The sequence below is a fragment of the Rhinatrema bivittatum genome, chromosome 5 (assembly GCF_901001135.1).
Source record: "Rhinatrema bivittatum chromosome 5, aRhiBiv1.1, whole genome shotgun sequence".
In the NCBI taxonomy this organism is placed as follows: Eukaryota; Metazoa; Chordata; class Amphibia; order Gymnophiona; family Rhinatrematidae; genus Rhinatrema; species Rhinatrema bivittatum.
In genome coordinates, this window is record NC_042619.1 from 166,736,583 (window position 1) to 166,754,744 (window position 18,162).

At 44.8% G+C, this 18,162-nt stretch overlaps 1 protein-coding gene across 7 annotated transcripts in view; it reads left to right on the forward strand.

Annotated features, from left to right (window-relative positions):
- DACH1 (dachshund family transcription factor 1) overlaps positions 1 to 18,162 on the forward strand; it is a 1,193,143-nt gene that overhangs the window by 1,091,927 nt on the left and 83,054 nt on the right. For 4 of the 7 annotated variants that reach the window (XM_029603010.1, XM_029603012.1, XM_029603015.1 and 1 more), the window contains one exon: positions 7,173 to 7,328. The exons of the other annotated variants lie outside the window; for them this stretch is intronic. In XM_029603010.1, coding sequence (XP_029458870.1) covers positions 7,173 to 7,328 — 156 coding nt within the window. The remainder of the gene's footprint in view (positions 1 to 7,172; positions 7,329 to 18,162) is intronic. 7 annotated transcript variants of the gene reach the window in all.

An 18,162-nucleotide genomic window follows, 5' to 3' on the forward strand; every position in this document is an offset into this window, starting at 1 on the left:
CTCAGTCGGACTTTTCATCCCCACGAATGGTCCCTGAACCCCACAGTAGCAAAATGCATATTTCACCAGTGGGGCTATCCACACATAGACCTCTTTGTGTCAATATACAGTCACAAAGTGGACAACTTCTACTCTCTGCACCGCAACCACAATACACTCCCACACGATGCCTTCACCCACTCGTGGTCCATGGGTCTCCTTTATGCTTACCCTCCACTTCCACTCAACAGCAAGACTCTCGTGAAGTTACAGCAGGACAAGAGCACAATGATTCTCATAGCCCCTCACTGGCCATGTCAAGTTTGGTTTCCCATCCTTCGAGAACTATCAGTCCAACCACCTATTCGCCTGGGCACAGACCCAATGCTAATAACGCAAAACAATGGTCTACTACAGCATCCCAACCTCCATTAACTGTCCCTGACAGCTTGGATGTTGAAAAGTTAATTCTGCAATCATTCAACCTCTCAGACAGTATATCCCAAGTCCTTGTTGCTTCACGAAAGCCTTCTACCAGAAGATCGTATCACACAAAATGGAAAAGATTTTCATCATGGTGCTCAATAAAGGAGATAGACCCTTGTTCTTGTCCCAAAGACAAATTTCTAGATTACCTCTGGCATCTCTCAGAATCAGGACTACAGTCTTCCTCCATTCATGTACACATTAGTGCTATTGCTGCTTATTACAAAGGTATCAACAATACCATGATATCAACACAACCACTGGTTGCTCGCTTCATGAGAGGTCTGTTGGAACTTAAACCTCCACTATGCCCTCCAGTCTCTGCATGGGACCATAATGTAGTTCTAGCACATCTTATGAAGCCTCCTTTTGAACCCTTACATTCCTGTGAGCTTCGCCATCTCACTTGGAAGGTACTCTTTCTCATAGCCATAACATCTGCCCACAGAGTTAGTGAGTTACACACACTAGTAACATACCCACCTTATACTAGGTTCCTTCATGACCGCATAGTACTCCGTACCCACCCTAAATTTCTGCCAAAAGTAGTCTCGGAGTTTCATATTAATCAATCTATAACTCTTCCTACCTTTTTTCCAAGACCTCATTCTCAACCAGGAGAACAAGCTCTTCACTCCCTGGACTGTAAACGCGCTCTTGCCTTTTATCTGGATCGCACTTCACTGCATAGAAAGTCCACCCAACTATTTGTCTCCGTCGATAAAACAAAATTAGGTGCTCCGGTAGGCAAACAAACTCTATCCACCTGGATAGCAGACTGCATTTCTTTTTGCTATCGCCAAGCAGGAATCCCTCTCCAAGAACGAGTGAAAGCTCACTCTGTAAGGGCAATGGCAACGTCAGTGGCACACCTCCGTTCTGTACCTCTAGTTGACATCTGCAAAGCTGCCACATGGAGCTCTCGCCATACCTTTGCATCTCATTACTGCCTAGACGAGAAGAGACGACTGAGGGGAGATATGATAGAGGTGTTTAAAATCATGAGAGGTCTAGAACGGGTAGATGTGAATCGGTTATTTACTCTTTCGGATAGTAGAAAGACTAGGGGGCACTCCATGAAGTTAGCATGGGGCACATTTAAAACTAATTGGAGAAAGTTCTTTTTTACTCAACGCACAATTAAACTCTGGAATTTGTTGCCAGAGAATGTGGTTCGTGCAGTTAGTATAGCTGTGTTTAAAAAAGGATTGGATAAGTTCTTGGAGGAGAAGTCCATTACCTGCTATTAAGTTCACTTAGGGGTAGATTTTCAGACCGCGCGAATAGGCGTACTTTTGCTGGCGCATCAGGCGCAAGCAAAAGTACGCGGGATTTTAGTAGATACGCGCGGAGCCGCGCATATCCGCTAAAATCCGGGATCGGCGCGCGCAAGGCTATGGATTCTGTATAGCCGGCGCGCGCCGAGCCGCGCAGCCTACCTCCGTTCCCTCCGAGGCCGCTCCGAAATCGGAGCGGCCTCGGAGGGAACTTTCTTTTGCCCTCCCCCTCACCTTCCCCTCCCTTCCCCTACCTAACCCACCCGCCTGGCCCTGTCTAAACCCCATCCTTACCTTTGTTGGGGGATTTACGCCTCCCTCCGGGAGGCGTAAATCCCCGCGCGCCAGCGGGCCGCTAGCGCGCCGGGACGCGACCTGGGGGTGGGTCCAGAGGGCACGGCCATGCCCCCGGACCGCCCCGGGCCGTAACCACGCCCCCGGACCCGCCCCCGAAACGCTCCCGACACGCCCCTAAAACGGCGCTGCGCTCGGTCCCGCCCCCGACACGCCCCCCTCCGAAAACCCCGGGACTTACGCGAGTCCCGGGGCTCTGCGTGCGCCGGTAGGCCTATGTAAAATAGGCTCACCGGCGCGCAGGGCCCTGCTCGCCTAAATCCGCCCGGATTTGGGCGGATTTAGGTGAGCAGGGCTCTTAAAATCCGCCCCTTAGAGAATAGCCACTGCCATTAGCAATGGTTACATGGAATAGACTTAGTTTTGGGGTACTTGCCAGGTTCTTATGGCCTGGATTGGCCACTGTTGGAAACAGGATGCTGGGATTGATGGACCCTTGGTCTGACCCAGTATGGCATTTTCTTATGTTCTCTTAGACAAGGCTGGCAGACAGGATTCCATCTTCGGCCAATTTGTCCTACATAACCTGTTTCCCATATAATACCCAACCTCCTTCCTATGACCTGGGAAGATGATCAGGCTGCCCGACTACCCAAACTACCACAGTTGTTGTGCCTGTTGCACGTCATTAGGTGTTTTGGCTTCATTATACTCGGGCATCCTGTAGCTTGCTAATCACCCACATGTAAGGACTACCATCTTGCTTGTCCTGTGAGAAAGCAGAGTTGCTTACCTGTAACAGGTGTTCTCACAGAACAGCAGGATGTTAGTCCTCACGAAACCCGCCCGCCACCCCGCCGAGTTGGGTTCACTTACGTTTTATTATTTTATTTTTTGCTCGTACTTTACTACAAACGAGACTGAAGGGGTACCCCTGCTGGATGCAGGGTTGGTGCCATGCTGGGCATGCTCAGTGGTGCCAGTCAAAGTTCTATAAACTTTGGCAAAAGTGTCTGTGATTGGGCTCCATCCTGATGATGTCACCCACATGTGAGGACTAACATCCTGCTGTCCTGTGAGAATACCTGTTACGGGTAAGCAACTCTGCTTTCATGGCACCTGATCCCAGCCCCAGTTGTAATTGTACTGGAAATATAAAAGAGTATGAGAAAAAGCACTGGGCCAAAAAAAGCTTTTTAAGATATTTTTATTACTTCTTCTTGTAGATGCTTTAAGACAGTTTTGGTTTAACTACAACAGTAAGACTGTATTTGTAATATCAACTAGAGATGTGAATCGTGTGATCGATCGTCTTAACGATTGATTTTGGCTGGGGGGGAGGGAATCGGATCGTCGCGGTTTTGTTTTTTTAAATATCGTGTAAATCGTAAATTGGGGGAGGGCGGGAAAACCGGCACACTAAAACAACCCTAAAACCCACCCCGACCCTTTAAAATAAATCCCCCACCCTCCCGAACCCCCCCAAAATGTCTTAAATTACCTGGGGTCCAGTGGGGGGGTCCCGGTGTGATCTTCCACTCTCGGGCCACGGGTGCATTGATAGAAATGGCGCCGGCACCATTTTGGTTCCTGTCCCCCGACGTCACGAGCGTAGGAGATCGCTCCCGGACCCCCGCTGGACCCCCAGGGACTTTTGGCCAGCTTGGGGGGCCTCCTGACCCCCACAAGACTTGCCAAAAGTCCAGCGGAGGTCCGGGAACGACCTCCTGCACTCGAATCATGTTGCCGTATTGCAAAATGGCCATATGGCCGGCGCCATTTTGCAATACGGCCCGAGTATTGCAAAATGGCGCCGAGTATTGCAATAGGGCCCGAGTATTGCAAAATGGCCATTTCTATCAACGCACCCGTGGCCCGAGAGTGGAAGATCACACCGGGACCCCCCCACTGGACCCCAGGTAATTTAAGACATTTTTGGGGGGTTCGGGAGGGTGGGGGATTTATTTTAAAGGGTCGGGGTGGGTTTTAGGGTTGTTTTAGTGTGCCAGTTTTCCCGCCCTCCCCCTTCCCCTCCCCTTCCCCCGATTTACGATTTTTGACAATAAATCGGGGGAATTCCTATTATATATCGCCTCTAACGATTTTTGACGATTTAAAATATATCGGACGATATTTTAAATCGTCAAAAAACGATTCACATCCCTAATATCAACCACTGTGAAAGGAAATCATTCTGTAATCATTGCTGATTGCCTAGAGATATCTTTTACATCACCATATTACAATTGCATCATAGTGGTTAAACTTCTAAAATCAAATAAATATTTATATGATGCTTCTAGGAAGTTAATTTGAATTTGCATGGAAGAATATTTAGTGGTTGTGAATAAAGGTATGTGATACATCACTATTTATGATGACACACATTTAAAGTGTATGATGGTGATTAAGAAATAAATGCCCAATGCCTTTTTTTTTTTGGCACTGCTATAAATTCGAGCATGTTCCAAGGGAGTTTTTCAATGCTTTATTTTATTGGGGGTTGTAGGAATATATAGTTGTGGTGGCTATGTCAATAGCATAAAATGGATCTAGGAATAATTGGTGAGAATTAATCAATAAAAACTTGGGCAGTATTCCGTGGTATTCCCTAAATTGTAAAAAGCATTTCTCAATAGTATCCTTTTTCAAAGTAATAAAATAATTTCTATAAGTTTTCCTTTCTGAAGGAAAGGTTAGCAAATCATCTGAAAACTAGTGGTTTTCAGGATCCAAGGCAGCATGATCTTACCAGAGAGAGATTGTGTCAGATGAGTTTGATCAATTCTTGAGTGACCAAGAAATTAAATCAGGGGTGGGTACTGGATTTAGCATTTTTTTATTTCAGCAAAGTTTTGATAACATTCTGCATAGAAGGCTGATAAGCTGAAGAGTTAAGAGATGAGACCTAGGATGGTGAACTGGATTAGAAACCATTTCAGTATGATTGTAAATGGAATTCACTCTGAAGAAAGAAAGATGATGAGTGGAGTGTCTCAGGGATTAATACTGGGAACATATCTGTTCAGTATCTTTATAAGTGATATTATGGCGTGTTTAGGAGGTACAGTTTGTGAATAATACTAACATCTGCAATACAATGGACATGCCTGAAGAAATAGAATAAGAAGCAATCTAAGAAAGCATATGGATAGTTGACTGCTTGGCAGCTAAGATTCAGATTCAAAAAATTCAGTTATGTATTTGGGGTTCAGGCATCTGAGGAAGAGGTACATGATGGAATTTGGGATACTTATATTCACACAGCAGGAAAGAGACATTGAGCCGATTGTATTTAGAGAACCAGGGAAAAGGTGAACATATGCATGGAGAAGTTTGTTGCCGAGACTGGAGGAGTGATAGTCTATCATGAGATAATCACCATGGAATATCCATTTGTATATAGGCTTAATGGTGTACATCTCTTTAATTCTGATTTGCTGGGGGTGATAAAATGATAGAATAAGCCACTAGGTAATGGCCATAGTTAGCAAGTGGGGAGGTTCTCATAAATGAGGAGTCACTGCCAGAGCCTTCAGCAAAATTTTTAGAGGGTCAGTATGCATAGGGGCAATAAAGAACTGGGATTAGAAGTAAATTCTGAGCTTTTACAGATGGAGCATTAAAGCTTCTCAAAGGAAATGTTGAATGATGCAAGAGGGTATGCACCCACTGCTGACCTTTGAGATCAGTGATGGGGCTCCCTTTGGAGAGAAGTGGCACCTCCTCTGAGCTACAACATCCAGAAGGACTGTTACAGTTATAATGGATGAAATCTTAGCCTCAAGTATTGAGATCCAGGGTTTGAAGTGTTTCCAATTAAAAGAGGGGAGAATGCCTGCACTCTCTGTTGAGCTTCATTGACCCGCAAGGCTTGACAGACATTGCTTGAAAAAGAAATATGAGTAAAAACAATTTTAAGGATTTTTAGTTTGCCTCACGCATAAATGTTTCTGTTATTTGATGTTCCAAATAAAGATTATGTATATGATGAATTTGTTAATAAAGTTGTGGCCATGGTGGAGATGAGTGTCCGGCCCAAATATGGGTAGTCAATGTTATGTACTACAATATCTTTTTTGTTTTTGTAAAAGATATCACCACCTATAATAAACTCCATTGTTGTCCAGGATCAGTAGGGCTACTAAAACTGCACTTCCAATTTTAAAAATAATTATTTTTTTTCATTGAAACAGTAGATTGGGATAGAAGCTCCAGTTCATGGGTGTTACATACCAGTTGAGTTTTTAGAATATCCACAGTGAATATGTATGAAATGCATTTGCATGAACAACTTCCACTGCATGCAAAAGCAGATCAACCATATTCATTGTGGATATCCTGAAACCCTGATCAGCAAGTGGCACTTGAGGACCGGAGGTGCCTATCCCTGCAATAGGATCTGACTTGGAACAAATACATTTTTCATATACTCTTATATCTATACAGTCAAGATCTGAAATAATGTGAAACCCAAAATACCATAAACTAATTAGTACCTCAATCAAAACATACAGGAGTAGATATTCAAAGCTGGCCGTGTAAGTAATGTAGCCGGTTAGGACTAATCCGGCTAAGGTATGATGTATATTCAGCGGCACAGCAAAGCCACTAAATGATGCATATATGTGTGCACTGCCAGATAAGTCTACCCAGCTAAGTTTAGATCAGTTCTATGGGGCATCTAAACTTAGACATAAACTTATGCAGCTAACTCCAATATCGGTAGTTAGTTGTTTACATTATACGGCTAACTTGCTCCACCCCGATCCGCCCGGTACATGCCTGTTTTTTTCTGCATATAACTTTTAGCCGTATAAGGGACTTATATGGCTAATCGGCAGCCGCTGAATATAGGCGCATATTCAGCAGCCCCTACATAGCCGCATAAGTTCGGCTTATCTGGCTAAATAGCACTGAATGCCCATTATTTTTAATTGATTTAATAGCACATTATCCAAAGAATTGATAAATTCTTGCTGCAGTCAAATATATCATTCCCCTTGAACGGGGTTCTCCAAAATATGGCCCACAGGATGGATGAGACCAGTCGAGCTCTTATGACTGGCCTTCAATGCTTTTTCTTTGCATGGCCGAATTTGGCCCTCAGAGGAATTTTTTTTTTTTTACCTGCAGTGGTGACAGAAAGACTGGAGGGAAGAAGAGGCCCTGGGACTCAACCCGATGGAGGATTCCACTGGCAGGGAAACCAGGCCTTGTCAGTGGGAGAAGAGACACTGAGACTCACCCCAATGAACATCGCCACTGGCGGGAAAGCCAGGCCCTGCCAGTGTAAGGATAGTTCATGAGTGAGAGATTGAGATGAGGTGAAAGGAAGGGAGGGAATGAGAGGGAATGGAGAGAAGTAGGCTGAGTGAAGGGAGGGGAGAGGTAAGGGAGAGAAGAGAATTGAAAGGAGGGTATTGAGCAGGGAAGAGAGGAAAGAGAAGAGGATGAGAAGAGGAGGTAAACATGAAGAGAGAGGAGGATAAAGAAGGGAAAAGGAGGGAAGTAAGGTGAGAGAGGAGACTGAAAGGGTGGGAAGTAGGGTGAGAAGAGAATGAGTGACAGATGAGAGAGCTAGTGAGGGGAGGGAAGGGAAGGGAAAGGAGTAAGAGAAGGGATTAAGGGGACAAGGGATGTTTTAGGATGGGAGGAAGGGAAATAGGGTGAGAGGAAAGTGGGGTGTGTGAAGGAAATGCAATAAATGAGAGGGAAGAGAATGGAGAAGGGTGATATGGGGAGGAGGAGGTAAAAAAGAGAAGGAAGATTAGGATAAGAGTGATCAGGGGGGTGAGAGTGACGGATGATTAGGGTGAAGGGAAGGGAAAGGAGGGGTTAAGAGTGACAGCGAAGGGAGGGGAAGATGTGTGCCACATACAAACACACACTTCATGGGGGAAGCCAGTAAGCATGGTTCTTGGGGGTATGGCAAGGTTGCCAATTTCCAAGAAATCTAGAAATATTCTTACTGGCATATCATCTGCCACAATCCTGGGAACTTGTTCCCTCCCTTGCCTAGTATTTCAGATTGTGGGTGTGGAGATACCGGGATGGGTGTGGAGATACCGGGATGGGTGTGGAGATACCCACTCCAAGTGGGTATCTCCACACCCATCCCGGCCCACCTGATGATTTGGAATTTCCTATATGGTCCTTTCCTTGAAAATATTCAGGACCTCTGAAACCTGGGGAAATCTAAAAATTTGTTAGAATTCTACATGTTGATTTTTGATATTTAACCTCAGTCCAATGGAGCCCATTATTTTCTCCTTTCACAGTCAGTGGCTAGAACAGGGGTGACCAACTCTGGTTCGTGAGAACCACAAACAGGCCAGGTTTTCAGAATATCTACAATTAATATGCATGAGATAGATTTGCATACAAAGGAGGCAGTGCATGCAAATCTATTTCATGCATAGTCATTGTGGATATCCTGGGCTAGAACATCTCTGTTGTAGTTAATTGGGAGTCCAACTTTCAAAACTGTCTTTGGTACACAATTTACATGTGTTAGTGGTTGCACAGTGGTTTATGCAAATATAGTTTATAAAATACAGTGAGGTCCGGGTTATTCAGCAGTGCCACTGAATATATCCAACTATCCTAAAAGTGAGCTGCATAGGTATATCCGGCTAATGTTAAACCTGCCTGCAGTATGGCAACAGTTAGCCAATTAGGTTCACCGGCTAACACCCCAGAATGCCTACCGCCCCCCCCCAGTAATGCCCCCAACATATCCGGCTAAATTCTAGCCAGATAAAGAGCAAAGACCTCTTTGTGTTTCTGCCTGCAGTCAGTTCACATAGGCAGTGAATAGGCCAGCAAATAAGTGATTTGAGATGATCCCTGCTGAGTTTCATTTCCAGAAAAAAATAATGCTTTAGTGGTGTCCAATGGCCTTGCAGGAAGAGCCAATTTTGGTGAGTCATGCAAATGCGTGAAACGGTAGAGTCCGCAGCCTTTCCCAATAACTGTTTGCAAGTTTTACTAATGCCAAATCATTCATATGACAAGACAGCTAAAAAACAAAACCAATAAGATTCTTTATTGAGCACCTAAAGACATACGGTTCTGATAATCAGAATGCTCGCGTCAAACTTTTCTCAACAGTGGACACCCTTTTAGAATACTAACTGTGTCTGGGGCATATATATATACATGAACACTCAGAGGTAGATTTTAAATACTTGCGCGAACGCATACTTTTGTTCGCGCACCAGGCGCGAACAAAAGTACGCTGGATTTTATAAGATACGCGCGTAGCCGCGCATATCTTATAAAATCCGGGGTCGGCGCACGCAAAGGGGTGCACATTTGTGCAACCTGCGCGCACCGAGCCCAGCGCGCGCTGCCTGTTCCCTCCGAGGCCGCTCCGATTTCGAAGCGGCCTCGGAGGGAACTTTCCTTCGCCCTCCCCCCACCTTCCCCTCCCTTCCCCTACCTAACCCACCCCCCCAGCCTTATCTAAACCCCCCCTCTACCTTTGTCGGCAAAGTTACGCCTGCTTTCAGCCGGCATCCCCGCTCCGTCCTCTGGTCCGGAGGCCTCGACCATGCCCCCGGGCCGGTGCCACGCCCCCGGGCCTGCCCCCGAAACGCTGCACCACGCCCCCGAAATGCTGCATCGTTTCGGGAACGCCCCCGGTCACGCCCCCTCCCGCCCTTTTCGAAAGCCCCGGGACTTACGCGCGTCCCGGGGCTTTACGCGCGCCGGCGGCCTATGCAAAATAGGTGCGCCGGTGCATGCGGGCCTTTTAAAATCCGCCCCTCAATGTGCAGACTTTACTTAAACAAATTTAATTTAACAATTTCAAACTTAAATACTTATCATGCAAAAAAACGTTTTATTGTTACAAAAATGTAATGTTATGTTTCTGCACTATCAAAAATAAAAACATGCTGTAACCTTTATTTTTAACTATTTAAAAACTTTGTTTTAAACAAAACAATTTGGGGTAGATTTTATAAATTTCCGCACGTGCGTACTTTTGTTCGTGCACCAGGCGCGAACAAAAGTACGCTGGATTTTATAAGATACGCACGTAGCCGCGCGTATCTTATAAAATCTGGGGTCGGCGCGTGCAAGGGGGTGCACATTTATGCAACCTGCGCGCCGAGCCTGGCGCGCGCTGCCTGTTCCCTCCTAGGCCGCTCCAAAATCAGAGCGGCCTCGGAGGGAACTTTCTTTCCACCCCCCCGCACCTTCCCCTCCCTTCCCCTACCTAACCCACCCCCCTGCCCTATCTAAACCCCCCCCTACCTTTGTTGGCAGATTTACGCCTGCGGAAAGCAGGCGTAAATCTGCGTGCGCCAGCAGGCTGCTGGCACACCATCACGACCTGGGGGCTGGTCCGGAGGCCTCGACCACACCTCCGGGCCGGCACCACGCCCCCGGGCCCGCCCCCGAAATGCCGCGTCACTCGCGGCACGCCCCCGACACGCCCCTCCATGCAAGTCCCAGGACTTACACACGTTCCGGGGCTTGCGCGCGTCGCCGAGCCTATGCAAAATAGGCTCGGCGACGCGCAGGGGGGGTTTGGGGTAGGTTTTCAGGGGGGTACGCGCGTATTGTACGCGCGTACCCCTTTGAAAATCTATCCCTTTATGTATATAGTCCTCAAATGGATCACAATCCTCAACGCAATCACAATCCTTAGAACATTCACTGGTCCAATGCAGGACTAAGAACTCCTGATGTTTCTTTATGTTTCTTTATATCAACCCAAACAGCATTGTCCTTTTAGGTCTAGAAGCTTCGAGTAACAAATCTTCATGAACAGTGGTTACTTATTTATTTTATTTATTTATTTTTAATTTTTATATACCGAGGTTCTTATAGAGACTATAAATCACTCCGGTTTACATATAACGATAAACTGCCCAACAGAGATAAGGGGGCTTTACATAGAACAGTGGTACATATGGAACATTATAACTGGATGACAATTTAACATAATGATAATAAATAATATAGAATAGTTTTACTTGTAATTAATAAAATTATGTAATATAAACTGTATAATTTAAATATTTAACTTGGATATAGTGACATATTAACCATGCCAAATATAAATAATAAGATAAAATGAATTTTGAACTTAGAAATTGTAGTCCAGTTGCAGAGGAAAATATAAATAAGATTAATTTTTAGAACTCAAAGATTGTTGTCCAGTTGCAGAGACCTGAAGGTAGGACTTGGTATGGTGACCATAATTAGGGGATACTTCTTATTTGGAAGACTTTCCGTCTTGGTAGGATTGTGAGTCTGGGAAGGCTTGTTGGAAAAGAAGAGTCTTTAGCCTTTTTTTTGAACTCTTGATGATTGGGTTCAAGTCTTAGATTTGGGGGGAGCATGTTCCACTGGTGGGGGCCCTGCTAAGGATAGCGCTCTTTTGCTCAGAGATGATTTTACTTGTTGGGCATGCAGTGATCCTTTGTAAGCGCTTCTGATAGGTCTGGAAGATGTGTGCGGTTGGAGTTGAAAGCTTAACGTGATGGGAGCTATTTTGTTTGTCGCTTTGTGGATGATTGTGAGTACCTTATAGAGTATCCTTTGTTTAATGGGAAGCCAATGTAGATTACTAAGGATTGGGGTGATGTGATCTTTTTTGTTAGTGCTTGTTAGAATTCTGGCAGCAGAATTCTGTACCATCTGTAATGGTTTGATCGTGTTGTTGGGTAGACCTAGTAGCAGGGAGTTGCAATAGTCGAGCTTTGATAATATTATGGATTGAAGTACTAGCCTGAAGTCGGAGAAATAAAGGAGGGGTTTAAGTTTTTTGAGGACTTGCAGTTTGTAAAAGCAGTCCTTCGTGGTATTGTTTACGAACTTTTTTAGGTTAAGATGATTGTCAAGCCATGCTCCAAGGTCTCTGACGTCCAGTGAGAACATGTTATTAGCGTTTGGTAGAGAGAAGCTAGAAGAGATTGTGAGTGGATCCTGAGAGACAATGAGCATTTCGGTTTTATTGGCATTCAATACTAGGTTGAGGCTTGAGAGTAATTCCTTAATGGGCTGTAGGCATTCGTTCCAGTAAGTGATGGTTTTTTGAAGGGATTCTGTAATCGGGAGAAGGATTTGAATGTCGTCTGCATAGAGGTAATGGGTAAGCTTGAGGTTTGAGAGTAGGTGGCAGAGAGGGAGGAGGTAGATATTGAATAGGGTGGGAGAAAGTGAGGATCCTTGCGGGACTCCTTGCTCTGTAAGGATTGGATGCGATTCTTAAGTTCTTAAATGCCCCCACGGCACAACTTTAAATAACTCCTCTCGACAAACGATCCTTTGTTTCACCCAGAGGGTTTCATCAGGAGACAGAGTTTAAATGAAAACAAACTGGACTATTTATACTAAAAATAAAATATCCTGTTAAGGAGCACCCCTTTACAAATATTTAAAATAAAATACTTCATATAAAGCAACAAAAAGCATTGCTAACCTGCCCTGTACGGCGCTAAGGGTTTCAGTTATCTAGTGATCAAATCATGTGCTGTAAACTTCAATTTTCCCAAACCTTCAACTATTTTCTGTAACGATAAACATCAAAAATCCTCTACTACAGTTTTTCATATACTCCAGAACACATTAGTTATATATTTAGTTTTTTACAAATTAAATTTAAAGGAGCAAAAAGCAATCCTAAACACACAGACCTGTCGCCTTCCTTCAGCATCTCAAATCTGGAAAATGAAAACGAAGCTGATTACTATTAGACCCGACCAGAATTTAAACAAGCCGGTATGTCCCAGCATGGAAGATGTCATCCATCTGTCAAAGATATGTCAAACGGGATGTGCCTTATATTTACCATAGTTTAAGGGCTTAAAAAGAATTGTTTTGTATATGTAGGCTATTATTATCACTCCTTAATCCGTAAATGTTGTACACTAGGCAATCATTTCATGAAAATATATATATATTTTTTTTAAATGAAAAGTGTCAAAAGAACTTTAAAAATGAGGAATTGTTGTTGAACCTTTCCCATAAATGTAATGACATATAAAAATAAGAACAAAAGACCTAGAAGTGCAATTCAAAAATTGTATATATAACGAAAAGAAAGACAAGGAAAAAATGTTTTTTGATGAATGCACTCTAAAGATACTAAATAGGAATGCTTCCCATTCTATATTAAGGTTCAAGCCAGCTGGTTGAATGGTCTTCCATGAATAAATGTAGAACTTGTCACAAAGCTAGCGAGAAGTGTCCTCCTCTTGGTTGTGTCATCTTTTTATATTTTAAGTATAAATGGTCCAATGTATTTTCATTTAAACTCCATCTCCTGATGAAACCCTCTGGGTGAAACAAAGGACTCTTTGGGCCGGATTTTAAAAGGGTTACGAGCATAAGGTACGCACGTAACCCTTTTAAACCCCCCCTGCGCGCGCCGAGCATATTTTGCATAGGCTCGGCGCCGCGCACAAGCCCCAGGACGCGCGTAAGTCCCGGGGTTTAAATAGAGGTCTAGATAGGGCCGGGGGGGGGGGGGTGGGTTAGGGAGGGGAAGGTGCAGTTGGGTGGAAGGAAAGTTCCCTCGGAGGCCGCTCCAATTTCGGAGCGGCCTCGGAGGGAACGGGCAGCGCGCGCAGGGCTCAGCGCGCGCAAGTTGCACAAATGTGCACCCCCTTGCGCACGCTGACCCTGGATTTTATAAGATACGCGCGGCTACACGCGTATCTTATAAAGTACGCGCGCGCGTAGAATTATAAAATCTACCCCAGCATGAAGAGGAGTTGCTTAAAGTTGTGCCGACAGGGAATTTAAGAACTTAAGTAACCACTGTTCCTGAAGATGTGTTACTCGTAGCTTCTAGGGATGTGAATCGTTTTTCAACGATTAAAATTATCGTCCGATAATGTTTATATCGTCTTAAATCGTTATAGAACACGATACAATAGAAATTCTAACGATTTATCGTTAAAAATCGTTAAATCGTGTTAGTGCGCACTAACTCCCCATTAGTGCGCACTAACTCGATTTAGTGCGCACTAACTGAAAATGATACAAATAAACACTTTCCAGGTCACTGAAGGTCAGTTAGGAATGAATATGTGTTCCTATTGGCTGGCTGCCCTCTTATCTATTGATGTTACCAAGGTTACCACTGAGGTGATGGTTGGGGGGATGGGAAATGGAACTGGAAACTAACGAACACCAACAGAAAATGAAACAAAGTGTTCACACTTCCCAGGTCAGTAAAGGTCACTTAGGAATGAATATGTATGTATGTATTCCTATTGGCTGGCTGTGCTCTTATCTATTGATGTTACCAAGGCTAACTCTGAGGTAATGGTTGGAGGGATGTGAAATGGAAACAGTTGGAAGCTTGACAAAAAAAGTAATGTAATGATCAGCACTCACGTGACTAGAACTTGTTTGTTTATTATTTTTGTTAGCAGGCACCTGAAATGCTAGTGCATGTTGAATTTGCCAATCACTGTGCATTTTAGAAAGGTGGTCCTGGCTGGAACTGTACACAGTTCAAATATATGTAATTGATTGTTGGTAAGTGTATTTTTTAAGTAGCCACACTGGCACAAGTATGTTTACTTTTCCTCCTACTTAACTCACTAGCTCAGCTTTGTAAGAAGGGCTTCTCTGCTTGTGTGTTGTTTTTGTTTGGTGTGAGGAGAGCAGAAACATCAGATCTTTATTCAATCTACTACAGTCATCTCTTACAGTGCCTTATCCCTATTAATACCAGGAGTGTTGTGATCTTCCTGCACACAGTGCCCTAACCCTGATACCAGTCTGAGACAGCTCCCTCCCTGCATTACTAGTGAGAGGCTGGCTTCACAGACAGGGGGGAGCTGCCTGACCCTCACTCCTGACTTCCCCCATGTCCCAGCTAGTGAATGGTGTGTGGGTGAGGGGGGGGGAGGATGGTGAAGTCTGAGACAGCTCCCTCCCTGCATTACTAGTGAGAGGCTGGCTTCACAGACAGGGGGGAGCTGCCTGACCCTCATTCCTGACTTCCCCCATGTCCCAGCTAGTGAATGGTGTGTGGGTGAGGGGGGGGGGGAGGATGGTGAAGTCTGAGACAGCTCCCTCCCTGCATTACTAGTGAGAGGCTGGCTTCACAGACAGGGGGGAGCTGCCTGACCCTCACTCCTGACTTCCCCCATGTCCCAGCTAGTGAATGGTGTGTGGGTGAGGGGGGGGGGAGGATGGTGAAGTCTGAGACAGCTCCCTCCCTGCATTACTAGTGAGAGGCTGGCTTCACAGACAGGGGGGAGCTGCCTGACCCTCACTCCTGACTTCCCCCATGTCCCAGCTAGTGAATGGTGTGTGGGTGAGGGGGGGGGGGGGGAGGATGGTGAAGTCTGAGACAGCTCCCTCCCTGCATTACTAGTGAGAGGCTGGCTTCACAGACAGGGGGGAGCTGCCTGACCCTCACTCCTGACTTCCCCCATGTCCCAGCTAGTGAATGGTGTGTGGGTGAGGGGGGGGGGAGGATGGTGAAGTCTGAGACAGCTCCCTCCCTGCATTACTAGTGAGAGGCTGGCTTCACAGACAGGGGGGAGCTGCCTGACCCTCACTCCTGACTTCCCCCATGTCCCAGCTAGTGAATGGTGTGTGGGTGAGGGGGGGGGGGGGGAGGAGGATGGTGAAGTCTGAGACAGCTCCCTCCCTGCATTACTAGGGAGAGGCTGGCTTCACAGACAGGGGGGAGCTGCCTGACCCTCACTCAAGCAGAGAAGCCCTTCTTACAAGCTGAGCTAGTGAGTTAAGTAGGAGGAAAAGTAAACATACTTGTGCCAGTGTGGCTACTTAAAAAATACACTTACCAACAATCAATTACATATATTTGAACTGTGTACAGTTCCAGCCAGGACCACCTTTCTAAAATGCACAGTGATTGGCAAATTCAACATGCACTAGCATTTCAGGTGCCTGCTAACAAAAATAATAAACAAAGAAGTTCTAGTCACGTGAGTGCTGATCATCACATGTCAAGCTTCCAACTGTTTCCATTTCACATCCCCCCAACCATTACCTCAGTGGTAACCTTGGTAACATCAATAGATAAGAGCACAGCCAGCCAATAGGAATACATATTCATTCCTAAGTGACCTTTACTGACCTGGGAAGTGTGAACACTTTGTTTCATTTTCTGTTGGTGTTCATGAGTTTCCAGTTCCATTTCCCATCCCCCCAACCATCACCTCAGTGGAAACCTTGGTAACATCAATAGATAAGAGGGCTGCCAGCCAATAGGAACACATATTCATTCCTAACTGACCTTCAGTGACCTGGAAAGTGTCTATTTGTATCATTTTGAGTTAGTGCGCACTAACTCGAGTTAGTGCGCACTAACGGGGAGTTAGTGCGCACTAACTCGAGTTAGTGCGCACTAATCGGAAAAAACGATTTTTAACGATTTTTCAATGAAATAATCGTGCCAAACACGATTTTCTTCTCCTGCCACACGATTTCTATCGTTAAGACGATATGGAAAACGATTCACATCCCTAGTAGCTTCTAGACCTAAAAGGACAATGCCATTTGGATGAATATAAAGAAATATCAAGAGCTCATAGTCCTGCATTGGACCATTGACCATTCTAAGGATTGTGATTGTGTTGAGAATTGTGATCCATTTGATGTTTATATATAAAAATTGTTTTGTTTAAAATTTTTTAAATAATAAAAAATAAAGTTTACAGCATGTTTTTATTTTTTATAGTGCTGAAACATAACATTGCATTTTTATAACAATAAAAAGTTTATTTGCATGTTAAGGATTTAAGTTTGAAATTGTTTAATTCTATTTGTTTAAGTAAAGTCCGCATGAGTGTTCATGTTCTGTCATTGTGAAGTATATAACTATCTGAACACTTTATTACATTTGTGCACTGCCTCATTATCTTGATATATTTCAAACACAAAGAGAACACAACTGTTCAATCACTATGCAAAAATTTTTTTTTTAATTTGCACTTCAAACAATTTACCGTCAGTATAAAAAACTTTTAATACTGATTTGTAGAACCTACATGACTGTGGTGAAAAATTGTTATGATAAATGTGTATTCATTAAAACTGTTTTTTTGAATATTTATAGGAATTGGTTGAAGGTTTCATATAATCATGTAGGTGTCCCTGTACCACTAATGCATGTTATAATCATTAACTCCAAAAAATATTTTGCACAGCGATTGAACAGTTGTGTTCTCTTTGTGATTGAAGTATAATTATATATCGCTGTTAGGTGGTATTGATATTTCTCATCTTGATAGACAGATAGATAAAAGAGATTTCTGGAGATCACTTTACTTGTATGTGTGGATATAGGTTGTATGCTTGTGATGTATGTGATACATTTTTAGATGTGTGTTTAATTTGTGAAGTTTTTAATTTTATATGCTCTGTACTGGTATGTCTTTTAAGGCGCAGGCCCGGGCCAGTATACAAACACCGCATGTAACCCTCAGTCGCGCCTGGAGCGCTGGAAGAGGGGCGGAGAACGCAGCCTTACCTTCGCAAGTCAGGGGCATCATCGCCGGACCGAGTGGCATCGGTGCCGTGTGATGACGCTGCCGCCAACGCACCGACATCTCTCACCCGCCAGAGCGGGCATGCGCGGCATGCCCGCTCTGGCGGGTGAGAGATCGCTGTGGGCTTCACAAAGCCCACAGCGGGCTGTCCTAATCGCTGTGGGCTTCAGGCTGTCCTAATCGCTGTGGGCTTCACAAAGCCCACAGCGATTAGGACAGCCCGAAGCAGGGAAGTCCACCGCAGTGGCACGAAACCAAGTGGAGTTGGGCGGGTCAGGATGGCTCATTGGGCCATTTGAAGTTCTGGGCCATCCCGAGGGGTGAGGGCAACCATAACGGGAGATATCTCTCTGGCATACCCTGCCTCCAGCTCTTTTGATTCCTGCTCCTCGCACTGCTGCCTTTGCTGTGAAACTCACCCATCCCCCTTTTTATGTTATTTGGAGGGTTAGCGGACTTGTTAGATTTGCTGTTAGTAAGAGCTGTTTTGTATGTCTCTTGTCGCAGTTGGGCGGGTGTACCTGAGCTGGGAGGGGGGGGGTCTCCAGTTGGAGGCACTGCACAGCACATGGTGTAACCTAATTAAATGCGATGGGAGGCTGACTGTCACCAATCCTGCTGGCCCCGGT